This window comes from Protopterus annectens, chromosome 12.part0 (genome assembly GCF_019279795.1).
Source record: "Protopterus annectens isolate FY-2018-M chromosome 12.part0, PAN1.0, whole genome shotgun sequence".
NCBI lineage: Eukaryota > Metazoa > Chordata > Ceratodontiformes > Protopteridae > Protopterus > Protopterus annectens.
The window spans coordinates 487,648,352-487,670,717 of record NC_056746.1 but is presented as its reverse complement, the minus strand read 5'-3'; the positions used below and the strand labels follow the sequence as shown (position 1 = coordinate 487,670,717).

General features: G+C 38.9%; 1 protein-coding gene across 1 annotated transcript in view; it reads left to right on the top strand.

Moving 5' to 3' along the window:
- LLGL1 (LLGL scribble cell polarity complex component 1) overlaps positions 1–22,366 on the top strand; it is a 668,031-nt gene that overhangs the window by 301,270 nt on the left and 344,395 nt on the right. Inside the window, exons 6-8 of the mRNA XM_044088928.1 lie at positions 650–858; positions 8,245–8,462; positions 21,107–21,174. Of these exons, the coding sequence (XP_043944863.1) occupies positions 650–858; positions 8,245–8,462; positions 21,107–21,174 (495 nt within the window). The remainder of the gene's footprint in view (positions 1–649; positions 859–8,244; positions 8,463–21,106; positions 21,175–22,366) is intronic.

Below are 22,366 nucleotides of genomic sequence, written 5' to 3'. Positions count from 1 at the left end.
TGTGCCAGTATTTCATATCCCTTGCAGTCCAGACACCTGCTCATTGGATATTACTGTGACAGCTAAGCCAACTGGCCTGGCGGGGGGATGAAAATCTCCAGCTGTATCACACTATATGTATACACCATTGCTTGAATCCGGGATTCAGTGACAGATTGTTAGAAAATATGTGTATGGGAAACTTTTATTGAAGGCATAAATTTTAAAGCAGTTGTCCACTGTCTTTGCATAGTAAAAGAGAGCAGTTGACTGCATGTAATGGAGATTATCACCTGTAGCACTGGTACTTGGAGAACTAATCGTAAACTTCACAGGACAAATGAGCATTTTGTAAGGAGTAAAGAATGTGTTAAATGTGGATTGTAATTTGTGTTGGTAATTTGATGTTCTTTAATGGTTGATACGCCAGTTTGTACCCATTTTTTTGTAGTATCGTGCATTTTAAAAAAAATTGCTTGCTACTTAACCATATGGATTCCAATTTAGTAAAGACACTAGTCAAAAAGCAAATTTAAACACATTTTGTTAGCAATATTAATACTTTTATGTTCCTTTAGTAAGTCTCTAGTTCTACTATATGGGTTAGAGCAGAATGATCCTGTCTGCCTTAACCTCATTGATTTCTTAGTAATAGGTGACTCTGCCTAAGTAATGCTGCATTACTGCAACCATTCTTTTATTTATTTTTTTGTTGTGACTCTAGGAGCCATTTAATCATCTTTAGTGGAGGAATGCCACGAGCGAGTTATGGAGACAGGCATTGTGTCACTGTCTTGCAAGGGAAGAACCAGGTGACGATGGATTTCACATCACGAGTGATTGACTTCTTCACTGTGCATAACACAGAGCCAGAACAGTGTAAGCTACTAATAACCTCAGATTTCCTTTTTCAAATTTAACTTTGAAGCAGTTCTCGGTGCGCTTTTGAAGCAGGCAGATTATAGACATTGCTGCATGCATTGCTTCATGTTGTCAGTGGTTGGTCTGTTCTGCTGTAACGGTCAGTGACCTGGGCATGTCTTCATTTTTAAGTTAAGTATACTGCTTTGTTCATCACGTAATTCTTTTGAACAGCATAAAAATATTAGAAGTACATCACTGTTTGGAGAATCAGTAAAGACAGTACTTGTAACAGTTACTCTGTTGGTTATAGCTTTATATAGTAAAATGATACATTGACAGTATTATACTGGCTTGCTTGATAATATTGCATAGTGAAAAAGTTCATCTCTGGTCCAAGTGTGTTGCACCCATTCGGAAAGTAAAAATGTATTGTATTCCACTAAACAAAGCTGTGTGTTCAGTAAGAAAGAAGGAAAGAATACATCTGTTTGGACTGATGAAACATTAAGAAAAGAAATCATAATTTACTGAAATTTGATTATGGGGAAAGTCCGAGTGGATAGGAGCCCGTTTTCAGTGGAGGCTTGGGGAGAAAAATTCCAAAGTGTTTCAAAACATTTTAACAGTAGTTTTACAGTCTTCAAAAATACAAAACACATTTACAGTTTAAATAATTGACTTGGTTCTAAATATGAAAACATTGAGTAGTTACAAGTTTTATGACTATTCAATATTTAGAGAAATTTTAGCCAGTGTAAAGAGAAAATAAATGTTAAGTTAGTATAATACAAACATGAATTTCAGTATGAAGTGAGAGAGAAGCAGGCGTATGGTATATTTTCGGGAGAAAGCCTGGGGAGAGAAATTGATGGAAGTAAGGAAGTGAGGAAGGGAGAGTAAGGAGGTGTTAAGGTACTTGTTCATATTTGGAGGTAGTTTATTGTGGTGTTGGGCAAGAACAGAGCCAGCTTTTGGCTAGGAAGTCTTTCAGAATGGTTTTGAAGGATGGGAGGGAGGCTATTGATCTGATGGATAACAGGTTAGGAGTTTCAGGCCATAGAAACATAGTATTTGACTATAGACAGTGCCCAACAGGTTTGCTAGGTTTGTGGACAGGGGAGTTTTTGGCCATTGTATTGTAATGACTGGGAGCATAGTTGTGTAGAATGTTTAGTGCTAGACAAGCAGATGAATGCTGGATAATTGTATAGATGGTAGGAAGTTGTGTATATGTTAATTCCAAGTACACAAGTGAACCCAAAAACAGTAGACTGCTCCAGTTATTCAAATCTCTATTCACAAAGGTATGAGCGCTTTCGCAGGTTGTACTGCTTCATCAGATACAAACAAGAATAAAAAGACTACATTAAATACTCTAATAAACAGATCACATGATGCATTTCACTTAACTCTAAAAGAGACGGTCCTAACAATACATAGCATTATGCACACTAAAAACATATAAAATGAATAAAAATGTCTAATATGAGTATAAACTCCTTTTAAAACAATAGCTACACAAGTACTCTATACTAAGCACTGCTGCTTCATCTGCATAGGCACCTACTCTTTAATTTAGATTTAGTGGGCACTCTGTCATTCAACCCATGCCCATAGTCACTTCTGAGCCTGATTATCCATTTGGCTTTCAGTTGTTCAGTAGTATTTCTGATATCACCACAACTGGCACTTTCAAACACTCTACCAATAGCTATAAATAAAAATGTGTGTGTCTGTTCTGGCTGCCTTTAATAATATGATAAACATCCTCTTTTATGCCATTCCGCAGAGCTCTGTTTTCCCAACATAAAATTTAGTACAACTGCGCAAGAAGCTAAATAGTTTGTGTTCTGAACTACAGGTTGCATATATATTACATGTATATTCTTTCTTTAGATCAGGATGTAAAAACACGGTAGTTCTAGCCAATTTAGGCTTTTTACTGCTATACAGTGGTGAGTTCTGAAAGGGATGTTTGCTGCAGATTAACAGCTTTGTTATAACATTGTCCAATATTTTTTGTGATGCTTGGAGGTTAAGGATTGGGGCACCATAAATAAGTCTGGGTAGGAGATAATTTGGAGCCATTTCAAATGTCTAGTGTGAATATTCTTTTCCAGCCCTTGTGTTTTCTACAGTATTTCTTAAATCTCTTGTGTATTGCATACCCTGTTTTTCTTTCAATATTTTTCTTTAGAGTATTACTCCCTAGCCATGTGTTCCCCATCCTTTCCCAATAAAAAGACTTCTGTTTGGCCATGTAACCATTTTGGCAGTAAGCAGACCAAACTTGGTTGGTCTGCCATGTAGTATTCTTTGAGATTTGGTCCCACTTCTGTTGGCAAAATCAATTCTTTCCATTGTTTCCTGGCATCATATGAAGGACATTAAAGTCCTCCTCACTCTTTCCCAAAAATCTCTCCCCGATTGTTTGCTTATGCTTGGGAAACACAAATTATTGGAGGCTACATGCATTTTTATCACTTTAATTTGATCCAGATGTAGGGGAATGAAGGACCATTTCTTCATGTCTTCTGGCTTTTTCCAAACCTAGGTCCATACTTTTGTCGAGTCCCTTGCCGTTTTTGCTAACCTAATCCCTAAATATTTAATGTTGTGGTGTCCAATAAGGAAGGATACTCTTGCTGAAGTGCTCTAGAAGGTGAATACTTCACTCATGTGGCTTGTCTTTACTTTATTCTCTATCCTGAGGTTTTCTCATTTTATATATATTTTAGTAATGTCCAGTTCTGGGTTTGTCATAAACAATATAACATTGTTAGCAAATATCTTTTCCTCTCCACCCCTTTATAAGCAATTGTCGAACCTTTTGTGACAAATTCCAGATAAAGCAGGAATAGCAGTTGGGGATAGAGGCAACCCTGTGGTTGTGCCACTCAGTATGCATTGAGTGTCAGGCATTTACCTTTACTACTACTGATCGTTTTTGATAAAGTTAGAACTATGCTTCCACAGGATAGGAAAGGAGAATCCACGCCAACTCGCACACAATTTTTTTATTAAATGGTTAAGCGCTTTCAGTTTTATTCTCTTTCGAAACTAATGAAAACCATTAAAAGACAGTTTCTATAATATATTGCCAGCAACACATGACTAAAAACCAACAACATGACAATTGCATAAGTTAACCAATGTTAAAATGTCTTAATTTTAAAATTCCCATTTCTTCCCCAAGCAATTCTGGATTCTTTTCATGGCTTTTCTTTCATCCATTTTCATTTTAAGCAAGGGGAATTAGTCTGCAATCAGACTAATTTGTTTTCTATCCCATTCGACACTGTCTGGAAGTCTCTAAATGTCTTGATTTCTTCCATTCACTGCCTCAGGATCAGTGAAAGTGTTTGAGACCAGTGGGAACATTTGCTGTCATTTATTGCTGGGTACAGTAGCAGGAACCTGATTTTAAGTTCCCTGAGTGGTTTGATCATTGAAATTAATTTCTTTGCTGAGTTTTAACCAATGAATAGTCATCTGCAAGTACTCTGCCCTCTATCACAGCTGTTTCCTTTTTTTCTAGAGCTGCAGTAGCATTTGCTCTTTTAGTGAGTAGTTTTGTGTATTGACTGAAATTTGGCACCTGTAGACCCTGTGACTACAATCCTGCGAGACATTTTCAGGGGGTAGGCCAGTCCATCTACCAGTTTGGATATCAAAGATTTGCAGTCATTTTGCTCAGTGCCTTCTGGAATCCACATGAAATGGTGATTTTTTTTCCCGTACCTTCAGATTTGATCAGCTTTTCTTTTAATTTCTCTTGTATGGTTCAATTTTGACAGATTTTATTTGCATGGCTATTTTCTGTCATCTGATTGGGTTGTAAGCTTCCTTTTCTTCCAGACATTGTTCCATTTTGTGCATGTACTTAATGACTCATTCATCCCTACTATTTCTTTCAAATCATATCCATTTTGGCATATATTTCAGCATTTCCCTTGCACTCTGTTCCAGCTCTTGCCTCAGGCCTTAATTCATAGTGTTCTACACACACTTGCTGGATGGCTTATTAGACTTGGGACAGTTTATTTTTTTCTTGGAAGCCACCTTCATGTAGCAAGTCCCATTAGGTTTTATTTAGTACTTTTAACACTTTGGCAACCAAATTGTTTAAGTTGAAGTGAGGTGAGAGACCCGACTAGCTACTGCCATACAGGAAGTCCTGTGCACTATTTTGGTCAAGCTCCTTCAAGCAGTCTCATGACATGTATCCCAGATTTTGGGATGTGCTGATGGCCCTTTTTCCCCATTCTGATCACATAGATATTTGGAGTCCTGCAGCTCCTCCTCTCAGTGGGATGGTGACACATTTATGAAAGTAATGTGGTTCTTCAGCTCTTTCCTGAAGGCCTGAGCATCTTTGTATCTCACTTTGCCAAAAAAATGACCAACAAAACCAAAGAATAAAGGAAAAAATGGAGCCAGAGACGTAAATAGCTGCTAGAAATTAGTCTTTACCGGTGCTACCGGTACCTTGGCCAAACTGCCTTCAAGGAATAAATTGTACGCCATACAGCAGCTCTTTAAATATGTCTGCTTTTCACACATCATTATTTAATTGAAAACACCAATTACAATTCTCCTGTTAGTGGAACTCCTGTCCCTTGGGCGTTATAGGGGTCCTTTTCCCCTCCCTTTGTCATGTTTATGAATTGTCTCTTAGACTAGGCCTTTTTTTGGTTTCCAAGTGTGTCTGCCTCCCCATATGGCCTAGGAAGCTTGAAAGTTTAACGACTTATGCATTTTCACCCTGGGAAGGGGCAGTGAGCTTGATCTAACAGTGCTGGAATCCTGGGTTATCCAACCAAAACCTTTATTTCTTCAGTACGTTTCCATTAGAGATTCTTTTCTACTGTGTATGTTTACTTGCAAAAGGTAATTATAATGAGTGGTACAAAGCAACATTGTTAAGCCATTTTCAGAGTTACGTATGTAAAGAAAGCCCTCCACCATATATGTGTACATTGCAGTTTTCCTCCACTGTTCTGTAACCATGGTAAAGTCTGAGAGCTGAAGGTGGTTTCCAGAGCGATTAACATATTACTGGCATTCACAAAACTTGGCAGTCAGTATACACTTGTCTGGCATCACTTACAGTGAAAGTCTTTGGTCTCTCTGATCATTTGGTTGCTTCATCTTATGCCAGCTTCTTCTTTCGTCATCCAGGATCCTTTGCTTATGTGCATGCTTTCTGGGCTTAAGATTGCCTTAGTTGTATCCTATGTTTGTGTGGGGAAATATTTTTCAGTCCAGCTTGGCTTGGGGATGGAGAAGGGAAGTTTTGACTATCTTGCCTTCTGTAGACCTCTCATATCTTTTGGGAAGCACTTAAGGTTTAGTGGGGAATTCTCTGGGTTTGGGGTAAGTCTAACCTCTGAGGTCTCTCCCACCCACCCCCTTTTGGGGGATAGTGGTAGGTGTGGAGGAGGCTGTTTGGCTCTTTGAGTTGGTTTCTGTTCTTGCTCAGTCTCATGTTTGGTGTGGTGTGTCTTTTCCTAGAAACCCCTTCTTTCTCTGGTGGTGTTGGGGCTTGGCTCCAGTTTCAATTTAAAGCAGTAGTGGCATATGGCGGCCTCCGCTGGCTGTCTCCTTACTACCTGTTTAGAGACCAGAGTTGAAGGGCATTCTCTGTATTATTAGTTCCAATACTGACTGAGGTAATTTTTTGAGTACCTCTTGTCTGTTTGTCTTTATCTCCCCTTTCCAAGTGATTCCTGCTGCTGGGGGTGGGGGATGCTACTTAAAGTAAGGTCCTCTTCACTGTATGGAAGAAACCGTTTCCCTTCCTACTTGTGACCTTGGAATATTGGGCCCTGCCTGTCTTGAAAGATCTCTTTGGAGGGAGTTTGGGAGTTGCTGCAAGGCCTTCACTTTTATTTTGAAGGGAGGAGTTGGTTCTTCAGGGTAATAACCGGTATCATGCCAATAAGCAGTGATACTCAAGCTGTGATGGCTCTCTGTTTTTATTGCTGGGGTGTCTTTTTTCCTCAGTTGTGGCACTGGATGGGGAACTATGCAACAACAGGCTAGTGGTTGCTCTTATTTTTTTTTTTGGGGGGGGGAGGGGCAACTAACCTGTAAGGTTTTAGAGAGAACATCCCCCTCTTGGGTCTTCACAGTTGCTGGCATAGAAGATGTGCTAGTCAGTTGCAGAGATCCTCTGTGACACATGACAGCCAAGGGTGGCTCTGGGCAGTTCTGCTTCCTGTCAATGTTCTGATGTTTTGGGACAGGTGGGCATCCTCCTGCTACACTGCGAGGAGCATCTTGTCCTTTGGAATGTAAATCAGTCCTTATCAAGTCCATGTTTAGTCCTTTAGGAGGAATGGGAATTGGGGGAGGGGAAGGAGAAGAGTCTTGCACTTGCTTTTATGGAAGTTCCCCCCACGACGAGTATTGACTGGGGGTCCATACAGTATTTCTGTGTACCAGGGAGCTGTGATCATCTCCGTCCCCTTCACTGCTCTAGAAAGGGATTAATTCTACAGTGACCGTTTTGGTCCCTGGATCAGGTGGCAGTCTTCATTTCTTTGTAAGAGCAGCTACCTCCATTGCTTGCTTAGGTTGCTGTGGCCCTAGGGTCCTCATCATTCTATTTCTATACAGCCTTCTCATTTTTGGCATTCAGTTGGGCCTTATGGACTTGGTGTTCATTTGTGCTCAGCTTTTTTACTGTTTTTGTGGAGTTAAATGTCTTCTTAGCCAAAATTGTTATCACTAAGAAATGAAGCCACCTGTATGCCCCATCTCCACGAGTTCTTAGTGATAGATGTAATAGAAAAGGTCACATTATATTGGCTAATCTCTGAAGAGGGCATTCCTTGACTGTTCTGGGATGTCTTTCCTCTGTCCCTCTGCCCCTCTGCAGGAGGGTGCTTATTCATCTGAACTTAGCAGTCTGAGATCCTGGTATGTTAGGCAAGTATGTATTTGGTATATTCCTTTTAAGCAATGGTATAGCAAATCTTCATTGTTTTTGATTTGAAGGAGGGTAATTAGTTGGAGAAATGGCAGTAAACAGGCTGTGGTGGTGGGTGAACGCATTTAATGTAGTTTGCGCCTGATGATGTTGCATGTCTTGTCACAGGATTAGTACAATTCCAGACTTTTCAGAATTGTCAGCTGTAGAATGGTGAATAGGTTAATTCACAGGACCCCTCGGAGGGTTATTCGCACAGGTCATTTAGCTTGGGAGTATAAGAACGTAGCTGTTATTACTTGAAGTTGTCCAAAGAAAGTCATGAACAAAAAAGTTGCAAAGCAAAGTGACATTGGCATAAAAATAAATGTAAACTTGCTGATTCTTTACTGCAGCTCTGACATTTTAATGTTGCAATATATTTTACTAGCTAAATGCTGATTGCTGCCTTCTGCCTTGCCTTTCAGTGTTCGACAACCCAAGTGCATTGGTGGTTTTGGTGGAGGAGGAGCTGGTTGTAATAGATTTACAGACACCCGGGTGGCCGACTGTGCATGCACCTTACCTTGCACCTCTCCACTCATCTGCCATTACATGTTCCTATCATATCTCCAATGTTCCTGACAAGCTCTGGGAGAAGCTGATTAGCGTGGGCGAGCAGCAGAATCCCCATCAGTCTACACTGGTAAGCAAAGTCTTTCTAATGTTACTGGAGGGGTGGAGTGCTTCAGTGTCATCAAATTTTTTCTTGTGTTGGGAGGCCATGGCATTGTGTACCATGTATTTTAAAGAGAACAGAACATTTGACTGCTATTAAATTGATTATGAAGACTGGTACTGCCCTAGGACTGGAGAAAATTTCCCACAGTACTTGTGTACCACGTGATGCCTGTTGCTTCATGTTAATTTTGGTGTTATAAGTTACTGTCAGTCTTTGATCTTTTCCAGTTCTCTAATGCAGTAATGTTTTCACCGTGTATTTGCCCCCATTTTTGACAGGGCAGGCATGCATATGTAATGTCATTCCTTGTTCACGAGTGAACCTGGAGTTGTAGAGTCAGTTGCACTCGAGCCGTGTTGTCTTTTTTGGGAGTTGCAGAGTTCCTGGGTCAGTGGAACAGGGTTCCTTGGTTCATGCTTTACCCTAGAAGTACTTTTGTGTGTATATTGTACAGAAAGATTTGACTTGCAGCGCATTAAGCTGCATATGTAGGCATCCATGTCAGGGGTGATTTAACCAGTGATATTCAGGTTCAGTGATGGTCAGTTTTGGCGTGAGGGTCCATTGCACTAAATACAAACTTTAGGAGAATGGGCAAATTGCCATAAATGGATATGAGAGTTCAGTGTCACTTGAATTATAGTTGGGTGTATGCATGCTTGTAAATATAAAATGTTACGTTTTGTAAAGAAAAACATTTTTTCAGAAATGCTGTAATACTTTCAGTCATGTTTTATTTGTACTTTGACACTGAAAAAGTAAAAGACTACAGAAGCCCTGAAATTGTTGGATTTACTGATAAGTCACACTTTTGTAGGTTAATGCGTTAAATTTAAGACCCAGTTGTTTAAAACCTTGATTACTTAATTCCATGTCTAAGCTTATTAATTAAATAATTCCTCAACTTTATACATTGTTTTAACAGGAAGCTTGGCTGAAGCTGGAGGAAAAGATTGATAGATAGCAGGCCCTGTTTTTACATTAATGGATTACTCATTGTTTTGGAGGTAATAAACATAATACAAAGACATTTTTCAGAACAAAACTTAGCATGGGAAAAGCCAGTCATATGAATGGCTTTGTTACTTTGAGTGTATATGTAGGGTCTATACCTTGCAGATAAAATGGGCAGCACAGCTGAAACAAGTTTAGCACTCTCACTGAAAATTAGACGTGGGAATGGGAGATATTACCAAAGGTGTTCCCTAATAAATAAGAGTGTTAAAATATATAGGCTAAGTCAGAGGAACTTGACTTGTATGTTATGTTCCTGCTGTAAGATATGATTGGCGCAAGAAATATTCAGCTTTTAACTTCTTGGTTTGCAGCTCACTGCACATGCTTAATGGTGCAAATACTTTCACAGGCTACATTCGGTGTCCTTCCCATGATACCCTACATCTTGCAGATTTTTCCAATTTCTTCCCATTGTTTGTGTTCATTTGGATTACAAAGACCCCACGCTGCACTTTCTGAAAAGCTTAGAAAAGTGTTCAGTGTGTCTTTGTCTGCCAAATGCAGCGTACAGGTTGGCAGTAGTATTTACTACTTTGATTTGGTCCTCTGTGGATTTTGTGATTTTTGCTGTAATTTAGTCATTCTGTTTGGACACGGCTGCCTTTAGTTTTTTGGGCATACATTGTTTGCACTTTTGTGGTCTTGAAAGTGAAATTTTTTCATCATATTTTCTCATTATTTTAGTCTTTGGCCTTGTTAAGCTGTAATCCCTGTACTAACTGGTGTGTTTGTGTAGGTCCTCAGTAGGAATCCTAGAGTAATTAACTTTGATGAAAGAAGCCAATTTCTATGTATCCATCAGAACTTCAGGTTAAGTACAAGTCTCGCCAGGATTCTGTTTCCAGGCAGACTTCAGCCATTCATTGTCATTTCTAAATATAAGAAAGGGACTCCATTCTTCTCCTGTGTCTAGCATCTTACAAAGATTCTGTACTTTCAGATATGTTTTGGATACAATGCAGACTGTCAAGGGCTTGCCTGTTGTGGATCCTGAAATTTCTTACACAGGTGGTTTGCTTTTATATATGTCTTTCGGCTTTTCCCGGTTAGAGGTCTTCTAAGGGCTTGCCTGATGGAGACCCATTAAGGTGAAGTTCCACAATGAGGATTGCATTTTCACTTGTGAACAGGCCCATGATACAAGTAGCATACAGTGCTGCAGAGACAGCAGCAAGCGTGAGAACTCCTGGCTGTATCTTAATCTTAACAGTAAGGTTACATTTGTGGATGTACCCTTTATGCCTTTGTTATTCTGGCTTTAAATTTTCTGTTTGTAGAGCACAGAGGAGAAAGGCAGTCCATTTCGGCCGATGTGGTAATGTATGTTTCTTTCACAGCACTCCTTTCCCAGAGAAAGCTGGCTTTTTTTTCTTCAGCTCACACTGTGGAAGCTGCAGGGAAACAATATTTGGTTAGGCATAGCCACCCAGGTTTGAGCAGTGCCAGTGTATGCAGAAGTTGAGAATGTTTGGGGCATGTCTGATGTCCAGGCAGCCCTTTGTATACTAACCCCCCATACCCAGTGGCAGCTAATAAGCATAACTACAGTGGTGGCCTTATGACTATGCCTGCTACAGTGTGCCAGACAACCAGCTACAGTGTGCAGTGCTTGGCATGCATTTGTCATGGGCCAAATGCTGTTGGCAAATGCACTGTAGCACCCAGTCTTTGCTAGGTGTGAGTACAGCAGTAAGCCTTGCTGCTTCCCTTCCCCAGGAAGAGCAAGCAGGCTAATGCTGCTTTTTTCCACCTTTAGCTCCTCCAGCAACATGATTTGGATTGTTAGCTGATCCATTGTAATCACTGATGTGCATAGGGCTCAACAAAATCAGGGACACTTTTAAAATATTCGTACTGTTAACTTGAGACATTATAGAATAAGAGAATGTGAATTAATGTAGAGTTTCTGAAGTAAAATAAGTCTAAATTATTGTCATAATTTATTAAGTGGAATTCACCTTTTCTTCAAAAGACACCAGTATTAGGAGGGATTAGGAGGGACAGAGCTAAAATTATAGTCAAATTCAGGGACAGTTGAGAGGTATGCTGATATAGTTAAAGCTTTGTACATCTGTGCCATGGAACCGGCCTCATGCACTTTTATAAGTGTTAAACTTTTACAGAGATTTTTTTCAGTAGTTTCTTCTGGTTTGGGAAAGAGATGCTTGGTTCTGAACATGCCAATCTTCGTCAAATACCTTTTTCGGAGAGATGCACACGCATGACACAAGCCTCCATCAAGGGTTCTCATTGCACTAACTTAATGCCTCTACCCCATTCCCATGAAAGAGAGCTGTAAGGCATTGTCTTGTACTCACAGTAGTACAAGTGTGTTTGTGAACCTCTGTCTTCCATTGTCACAGGTAGAGCTGTTGGAACTAACAGATCAGTCCTGTATTTCAGGTGAACAATCTGGGTTTATTTTACTGTGGTGCTGGAGATACTGGGTGTTCTCGGTATTTAAATGTTTACTATGCAGCATTTGTCTAAGGCAACAAGATACAGTATTTTTTTTTGCATTAATCATTGTAGCAGTGACTAGATTAAATCCTAAACTGACTGAGATGTTTGCCATTCTTGTGTCTCAAATCCTGGGGTACTTTCAGCTTGGGCAGTGCCCGATCTCATGATTGCTATCCATGTGAAGAGCTTTACTTTGAATCATAGGAGATGCAAGGTTACTGGGCCTAGTGGCCATTTACACATTCTGATACCCAACTTAGACCTTGGCTCCTTTTTCAGGGGCAGTCCAAGCCCTAAAGTGAAGCATTTTTGCTCCGTTTCATTGCTGCTGCTTGTGTGTCTTCTGAATATGCATACTATCCCTCTGTGAGTACAGTTTCTGGTTTACTTTTGATGGTTAGAGTTTAGGGTTAGCTGATGTGGTGGGGAATGGGGAGCCATTTGAAATTGAGGACTGTAATTGCATCATTGATTAGAATGACAGAGCTGCATGTACTAGTGGTGGTGGGGGTGGTAGGAATATGTACCATGTCCAGATTACAGTATGTTGGAGTATTCACATTACTCTAAAGTACAAGAGTTTGAGCTTGCATGAATTTAAGCAACTGGTTTGTGGGGTGGAGGGGCTGCACCTGTCTTGACAAAACATTTTAAAGGTGTAGCAGTGATTTTTGGAATTCCCTTCTGTGTTTACTTTTTATTTTTCAGAATGTCATGAATAGCAGTAGAGGATTGTGTAGTTCTGATAAGGAGCCTAGTAGTCTAGTGGGAGTATTTAGACAGTGCAATGGTTATGTCATTAAGATTTGGAGGTTGCGATGGTGACAGTACAGTTTATAACTTAATTTTTTGCAGCAGCAGGAATCAAAGCTTGTATAATACACTAATGAGAATTTTGTAGGCGTGTTTATTTTAAAAAATCTGAGATGAGGGTTACTTGGTGGGATGGATTGTTACAAGGTTGGCCCTCGTATTTCTTTTCCTTGTTAAGGTTGCTACCATTTCAAATGTCCATTGTGTTCAGTTGCTTGTATTGTTTCATATCCTATTAAAGTGGGTCAAATACAGAATAATTATTTGCAACCGTTAGAGAAGTTAAGATTTTTTTTTTACCTAAAATATCAGAATATTTGTTTTGTCCCCCCCTCATCCCTGCAGGATATAACTGCCAAAATAGGGGACTGTCTAAGGATATTAAGCTTGGTGTCAACTTGAAGTAATGCCTTTAAGGAAGATGTGAATTTGCTTGCATTTTCAGTCTTCATTCAGCAGACTGGGTTTACTGCAGAGGACAGGACACTCTCTCATGGAAATTTACCAGTGTACTGTTAGACATTACCTGGAAGGATGCTGTGTGTGCTTTGTGAACCGTTGACAAAATCTGAGGTCATGCACATCTGAGCAGAGTCAAAAGGTCCTAACTTAAAACAAATGTGTATGTTCATTTAAAAGAAGCACATGTTTGTGAAGTCCAACTAGTTTAGTCATTAGGGCTTTAGATAGTCTCCACACCTGCAATTTCAACTACTTTAATTTTATATCAAATGCTGTGGATAGGCCTAAAAATAGGGGTTCAACCACTTCACCTTGATTTTGTCTTAAAAGGGATATGGTTTATGAAAGATAGTAACACTGTTTCTTTGCTGTGTTGTGGAGGGTAATTTCTCTGTTGGGGTAGCTGATCAGTTATAAGTGAATATATTTTTAAGTATTTTAGCTAGAAGGGGGCAAAGTAGTAGTATGTCTGTAGTTTGCTTACCAAAAGATTTCCAATCTTTGAATTTCACTTTCAACTCCTTGTTTAATTTTGTCAAGAAAAGCCATGAGCCCCCTTCCTTCAAGACATCCTTAAACACAATATCTATATATTTCCCCAAAGAATTAATTTTGGAGCCACATGCACCGACGATCTCTCTTATAGGGGGTTCTGCTCGTCCTTGTGTATCTTTGGAAAGGGAGTCTTGAAGTTTTGTAAGGACAAAACATTGAGTGATGAAGCCTGACAAAGGGGGGTGGAGTAGTGATAATGTCAAAGCATGACTCAGTAGAATGAATGTTTTCTTGTTAGATGGTTCATTGTATGAGGAAGTGTCTTTGAATATGGTTCATATTTCTTATCGTAAAATTGGCCTGGCCTTAAGGCCAGTTAGAGCGCGACATTGTGGAATTTTTATTTGCTAAGTACCCCAAGGTGCCAAGTATCTTCAGAATTCCAAAGATGCGCAAGGACAAGCAAAACCCCCTATGAGACTGTCAGTGCACGTGGCTCCAAAATTCAATCTTTGACAAAATTAAACAACTTAGAGTTTGACAAACGAACCACTTTGATACTGGATGTAGTTGTTGTTAATTTATTTAATGTAATCCCTCACACTTTAGGGATTGAATGGTTCAAAGAGTTTTTGTACAACACGCATTCTTTAAGTTCGAACAGGTGGCAGTTTTAGTAAGTTTCATGGAAATCATCCTCAAGAATAATTTTGTTTTCTTTGAGGGGGCAATATTTCCTACAGAAAACTGGTGTAGCTATGGGGGCAACTTGTGCCCCCATTTTTGCAAATATCACGTTAATGTAGGAAAGGAAATTCCTATTTACTTCCCCGTTCAGCAATAAGTGGAAACTATATTTGTGTTGTATAGATCATTTGTTCTTTGGACTGGTGACAATACTGATGTCACCAATTTGTTAGCCTATTTAAACAACACGACAGATATTTTGAAATTTACGTACACTTGTAGCCAAGAAGGTATTAACTATTTGGATATGGAAATAAAGATTTTTAATAGACAGCAATATGTTAGTGACCTTTATAGAAAGCCCACACATTGTAATAGCCTCCTACCTTACCACAGCAGCCACCTCGAACATATTAAGAAAGCATCGTCAAAGGTCAGTTTGTTAGAATTGCACATATGGTAACCAAGGACCATGAGTTCCAGGTACAATGCAATGTTCTTAGAGAGGTTTAGGTCTAGAGAGTATCCACTAGACCTAGTGGGGAAAGTTAGTTACGATGTTCATTCTAAAAGGGAGAATGGAACCATTTTACCACTGCTTAATAATTATAGAGGGCATTTGACCACGTATCCAGTTCTTCCCTTGAATTGTGCATGTAATGATTACACCTGTTTTGTCACTAGGGTTTCAGTTGACCATCTTTACATTTATGACATTCTGGATAAGAACTGGCAGATTGTCTTCTGGACAGGAAGGGGCACTAGAAAAAATAGGATCTAAACCAAGGATAGTGTTCAAAAGAGGTTTGACCATTAAAAATATGTTGGAAGTGAATGACAGCATACCTCCAAATAAATGTAGAATAGGCACAAGGAAATGTGGCTTTAGTTCACAGTGCAATTTTATTTTCAACAAGAAAGTTAAAATCAATCATATTACCATTAGACCTAATGGTAGTTTTACATGTAATTCACTTGGGGTGGTATATGCTGCTTTGTGCTCGATGTGTAGCAGTTTTTACATTGGTAAGACAAAAAGGAGACTAAAAGAAAGAATTGTTGAGCATGTTAGGGATATGAGAAGTTCAAATACCAATAACGCTCTGTACAAATGTATGGAAAAAGTTTCCTAGACATGACTTTAGATTTGAGGTTCTTAAAGGGGTGGAAAAAGGACCCATGGGGAGGTCCATGGGCAGACTTGCTAGAGTTTAAAGGGCTTTGCTGGAAAGTAAGACTTAACGCCCAGGTACCCCCGATCTTAATGATTGTTTTAGCATAGCTAGTTATTTAAAATTTCATTCTTATGCAGTATAAAAGTTTTTAATAGGATGTGTTTTGGGGGTTTGTTTTTGTGGGCGGTGGTTAAGATTTATTTGATGACTTGAAAGATTTGTTTTATTAATTGCACTAATGTCATTTTAATGGTTTTATTGGTAGAGGATGTCATGTGCTTATTTGAAAATGGTTTATAATGACTTGGTACAGTTTTATGTTCTGAAGAAGTCCGTTATATTCTGATGAAAGCGCTATAAATAAACTTGTGAACTGGAGTTTCGTGTTGGTGCTTCACCTGTATTTGGCTTTTCTACTTGAGTGTTATTCTGGTTCCTGTTTTTTTTCGGTGAGGTTGGTTATTTTGACACTGCCTAAAAAAGGCACAGTAGGGGGTGGCTAATACCTTTGCCAGTATCTGAAAGCCTAGAAGAGGAAAGTGCAGACCATCTCTGGCAAAGCAGCATGGCCTGTTGACCATGTCTTCCCAGACTGACCGATATTGGATCCCCTTGGACCGACACCAGAAGCTAAGCCAATTGTTAGTCAGTTTTTGTTTGCATTGTGACATCATCCTTGAAGGTAGAATGCTTCCAGTTTCATAGTGTAACTACATCTCAGATAAAGTATTTGTTTGTTTCAGGAGCAAGTGGTTGTCGTTATACATGAGACATTTGCTACATTTCCTGAGGATGCCTATGTCTATCAGACTGGCCAGAGATGATGGGGGGGGGGGGGGGCTGCTCGTCCATGATAGGCTCTTATTATATAAGTGTTCCATTAGGGAAGGGGCTACAAGTGGGACCTATATTTTGTGTAGTCTAGGTTGATAAGTAAAGCAAAACATTGCTCCTAGAGCAGCAGAAAAGCTTGGGAGGCTTTCATTGACAGCAGTTTAGGGAAAAACTGAGCTTCTAGTCTTTTGTATCTGTACAGGGCACATCTAACAGATGCTGCGCAGAGCAGCACCATGCAAATGTGGAGTTTAAATGAGCAAACAAACTAGTTTTAAGCTATCTACAGATCATGAAAGCATAGCAAGTCTTTCACCAGCAGTCCCCAACTCCGATAGGGTTAGTTCAGCACACTTCTGCCACAAAGGTGCAGGAAAATCCTTAATGTGGAATAGCTGGTTTGGAGCCCAAGTGTAACAAGACCACACAAACTACCTACAACTAGCAGATAATGTAATGCAGTGCAATTTTCTTAAAGCAGCAGCAGACAGTACAGTTTTTTGAAATTTCTAAATACAGTCACAGTATCTAAAAGAAGTGCAAAAAAGACCTGGAGCCCTATTGTATGCTTCCCAGCTCAGATGAACCAGATGAAGATCTACAACTACTACTAGATGAATAATCCCAGACCTCCTAATGTAAAAACACAGTAAAGGAGTGTCGCGTGAAATGCTACCACAAAAATACTTACAGATACAGCAGTGTGTACTTTAAACAGGTTAAAAAGTGTGATTATTCAATAAAAGTACTTTGCTTTGTATAAATGAGACACTCATTGTTATTGATAAGCCCTCCAACCAGTAAAACTACTTGCAGAAATCTCAAGTGTTTCTCGAATCTAAACGGACCACGCTGCCACCCAGTGCACAAGATGGAAAATCCACTGACCTCTTCATGTAAAAACAAGTGCTTGATAGTGTAAGAAGACAGTAAAGTGCAATATTTTTAGGTATGAATCCCCATGAGGTTTTTTCTGAATCCTGTGGTATTTTAACCTTGCAAGTTATTTAATTTTTTTTCTAGAAATTTGTTTTTACATATTTCAGCATATAGCGATGGAGAAATGACAAAGCTATCAAAAGTTCTGTGTGGGCTTTGTCTGGTGCCTGTTTTATGTGGTTAATGGGCAAGACTGGGTGACAGCGTGCTTAAATATGACCATCGTATCTTAGTTTTATTACTGAAAACTTTTGTTTATGCTTGTGTGTACTATAAGTGCTAAACTAAGATAAAGCACTGAATTGTAGCCCGACCACGCATTACTCTTTATAGTTCCTACTGTTGCATGTTCAGCTTGAAATAATTTTTTATCTTACAAAATGTACTCCTCTGGTCACAATAACTCAAGAACAAAATACCGATGTGCCTGCCCACGAAGAGAACCACAGCTCGAACAGGATAGTAAAAAGGTTTATTGAATGAACTTCACACGAAGAGCTCCACAAAGTAATACTGGTTTAGTGCTTTCATCTGCGAATAGCAGACTTCCTCAGAACCAGTTAAACACATTATATTTATCCAAATATTATTATGTATTCATATTTATATATATTTATGTATCCATATATCAACTTGATTTTATATGCTTATCTGTTTTTAACAATTTTCGTAATTAGTTATGAATATAGTTCAGTACCTACAGATCAGCTATATTCTAATACAATATCTGTATTTTTAATATTGATATTTATTTATAATTTTACATTTTAAATTATCCCTGGTACATTAAGTGTATAGATTTAGTATCCACACGGATGTTTGTTTTATTGTGGGCAGATGCATTTATATTTATATCAGTCAGCGTTAAATGCATATAGCACTTTAAGAAGAACAAAAAGTTGGCGCCAAAAAGTTTTTAAATTGTGAAGTTTGTGTGTGTTTAACTGGTTCTGAGGAAGTCTGCTATTCGCAGATGAAAGCGCTAAACCAGTATTACTTTGTGGAGCTCTTTGTGTGAAGTTCATTCAATAAGCCTTTTTACTATCCTGTTCGAGCTGTGGTTCTCTTCGTGGGCAGGCACATCGGTATTTTGTTCTTATCTTACAAAATGTGCTACAATTTAATTTTGAAATATTGTGCAAAAGAAGATACCGTTTTGCCCCCCCACAAATGATCCCCATCAGCTGTTTGTGTCTTCTGTCTCTCTTCCTAGCTGGGAGGAGATGAGACTGCCATTGTAGGGCACTCTACTGACACTGGAGAGGAGTTTTGAATCTGGAACAAGTTCCCACGGCTGAATACAGGCAACCCACCAATTCCCTAATATTGCCAAAATACTGTTCTTATGCAGTTGTCTGGACACAACTTCATTCGATTCATACGTCTGACCAGTAACAAAGAACATCATTGTACTTCCTTAAAGAAAGATGGCTACCAGTCACAGCAAGAGCCGCACTTCTGTTGTATTAAATACATTACATTAATATTAAACTACTAAACAAACCACTGCCAATCTCTAAAACATTTTTTAAATCACACTTGGATACCAAGATGGCATCAACTTGCATGACCACAGTTCAGATTATCGATCAGTGAAGAAGCCTTCAAGAAATGACCCATTAAACTAGAGTATTCTCCCTGATAGTAGGAAAGTAGAAGATCTGAATTCTGACAACACCTCACGAACTATTCAAATAAAAGTGCATTTGCTTCAGAGATATGGGTTAACAAGCAAAATTCTTAGTGCACTGTACACCCACTCTGTTCCTTTAAGCTAATAATATTCTACTACTGACATAAATGTGTCAACATCTGTAAATGTTGGTTATTATTGAACAGGCAGACTTGAAAGAAATGTGTTCAAATTTCAGGGGAAAAAAACTGGACAGATGAAACCTTCTAAACAATTATAATAACATTGAACATGAATTAGTTTGTGTTTACTGTTCAATGTTTATTACTGCATTTACTGTATTCAGTTATTATTGAACAGGCAGACTTGAAAGAAATGTGTTAAAATTTCAGGAAAAAAAAAACTGGACAGATGAAACCTAAACAATTATAATAACATTGAACATGAATTAGTTTGTGTTTACTGTTCAATGTTACTGTATTTACTGTATTCAGAAGTGCAGCTGCTTTCAACATGTATGTTTAATTGTGAAAGTTAATGTTTCTGATTCTGAGACGTATTGCACTATTTTAATTGTTAATCTCTAATGTTTGTCTATTTGCCCTGGGTCCTGGCTAAGAGTCTTTTGACTCTCACACAAGTAATTTATCTTATTCCCCTTATGCATGTTGTGCATTGATATTAGTATGGTAGGTGTCATTGTATCTGCATGCCTCCAGAGGTCCCATGACGGTGTACTCAATAGTTTTATTGCGCTTTGCACTAGGTTCTGTGGCCCTCCTAGTGTCTTGGCATTGATTTGTAAAACGTTCAGACATCTTTGAGAGGAGGCTAGCTCTTTGAAGACACTCACTACTACTACTACTACTACTCCACTGATTGTCTGCCACCAGGTTCACCAAATGAAGGGAGCTTTCACTTTTGACTAACTTGGTATGACAGTTGGCTGGAGCGCCTTCTGTGTGGAGTCTGCATGTCCTCCCCGCAGTCGTGGCATTCGAAAGACATGCGTAGAATGGGCGTGCCTTTGTTGAAGTTTGGGCATCAAGCTGGCACCTCAGCGCCCGTAAAAAAAAATCTACTGCCTATCATTAGCGGAACGGAGTTCTTCTGTGGCGCCCCCTAACCGGGAAAAGCTGAAAGAAGAACAAGAACAAAACACAAATCAGTTGCGTGTGTTAACAAAGTTGCGAGATTTGACAGAGGTCTTGGCACATGTGACAGATCATAAAGGCCTTGCCATGGTTTTGTGGTACTTTGAATTTTGCTAGATGGTATTTCTACCCAGTCAGATCTGTGCAAAGCAGCAAGTAGTCATTTTTATAGTTCAGATTACTGTGATTATTTAAGCTTAGATGTTGTTCATAACTTACTGCTGTTTATTTACTTAACCCAGAAGTCCTTGTGTTCTGCTTGTCCTTTGCATTTCAGAGTGCATGCGTATAAATGCTCCTAGCCTAGTAATGTGGAATTGTCCATGCTTTTTTACCTTTTACTCTGCTCTGATGTACATATTCCATTGGTACAGGTTGACCTAGTTTCTGTCAATACTGTCCTTTAAGGTAGATGGCCATAAACATCAATGTCTCACTCTAAGCCCATGTAACAAGATACCTGCTTAAAAAATGCATACAGTGAAAGACATTAAAAATCTGTTTTATCTTGTATGACCAGTATGGCCAAGTTTGTGGTGTTCCATAGCACTAGCTGTTGTCCATTGAGCTCTGACTTCGACTGGCATACTATTTGTAGACATTCAGCCAGTGCCAGATAAGGAGATGTTAAATGTTTGTGATTTTTCCACACTGTGTGTGTTGGAGTGAATTAATCTATGACGAGGTTGGAAGGGCATTTTCTTCATAGTAAATAACCAGTTATGTAGAAGCAGAATCTGTGGAATGACTGTGTTTGTGATTGCCTTTTCAGAGGTATGTGAAACAGTATTTTATCTATAGCAGAGCCTCGGAGAACCTGTTAAGTGTTGAGATTAGCATTTTCTGAAGCACAGCCAGCATTGATGGCAAATGTATGTTTAAGTGTTAATTTCTTTTGCACCATTTTTATATTTATTGGGTTTTGTCTTTTCACAGGAATGGCCAATAAATGGTGGTAAAAGTTTGGCAACAGAACCTACCCAGAAAAGTGTACTGTTAACTGGGTAAGACCAACAGAACGTATATAGCTTTTTTCTATCTGAATTTAGTAATTATAAATGTGACACTTGTTTTGCTTTAATTTATTTTTGAGATGTAGTCTCTATTGTGTATGTTACCCCATGTGCCAGCCACATTTAAGTTGCAAGTTTGTGTATGACATCATTGAGTGATGTCATGTCTTTATGTGCAGGTGAAAAAAAGATTGTTGGAAATGTTTTGTGAACAGGTTCACTTTTTTGACATTTTCATTGCATCGTTTTTTTTTTCCTCCGTCAAAGGACACACATTTACATTGTAGTGGAGAAGGAAGGGAGTTTTTACTTTAGTCCTGTTTCACTCGTCCAACAATGGCTGAGCAAGTACATAAGCATGAACATGTAAATTTCATTCTGGTAGAGTCCGTGTTCCATCTGTGGATCCCAGTTGTTCAGTGTCCAGAATTTCCTTCTGTGGTGTTTAATTTGGTGAGAGGCAGTAGAGGTATGACTGCATCACAGGTTGCAGATAAAAAGGCAACTTAAACATGGAAGATGTTTGTGTTCACATATGTCTGAGCACTTGTGATTCTTCAACAGTTGTGCTGGTGTTTTGATGTTCGAGTACTAAGATTTGCTAGGAGGACTGTGGTCAAAAAGGTATTTCTGAATGGAGGCTAGAGTAGAGCCAAACTCGAAGTGCAGCTGGATCTGTGGTCTTTTGCTGCCCCTTTTCTTACTGCACTGGGATTTTTTTTTCTGTTTTCACATGAAATCATTGTTTTGCATAAAAATTGTGACAGTTTCACTTTTGTAAATGTTAAGTAAAATTAAAACAAAATTTCTAATTCATGCAATTCACATATGACACTGTAAGCTAGGGGTGGTCCATTGCTTGCAAAAGGAAATTAACTTGGCTTTGTTTTTTCATTCTGTGTATGACACCCTATTAATGATTAAATATACACACTTTGAGCAAGCTCATATTACATTGATCATTTGTAAGTATGCCTAAGTTTTGTAAATAGAGCTGACTTATAAGCAAGATGTAATGATAGGTAATCAGCTATGCACATTCTAAACTTCTGTCTGTAAAATTACATGTTATGTGTAGGTCTCATAATTCCAAAAATATTTTTCCCCATTTCAAAATTAAAAAAAGGCAAATCCAGAAGTCTCACTGAAACACCAGAGGGTTCTGACTTTGAGCCAAGGGATG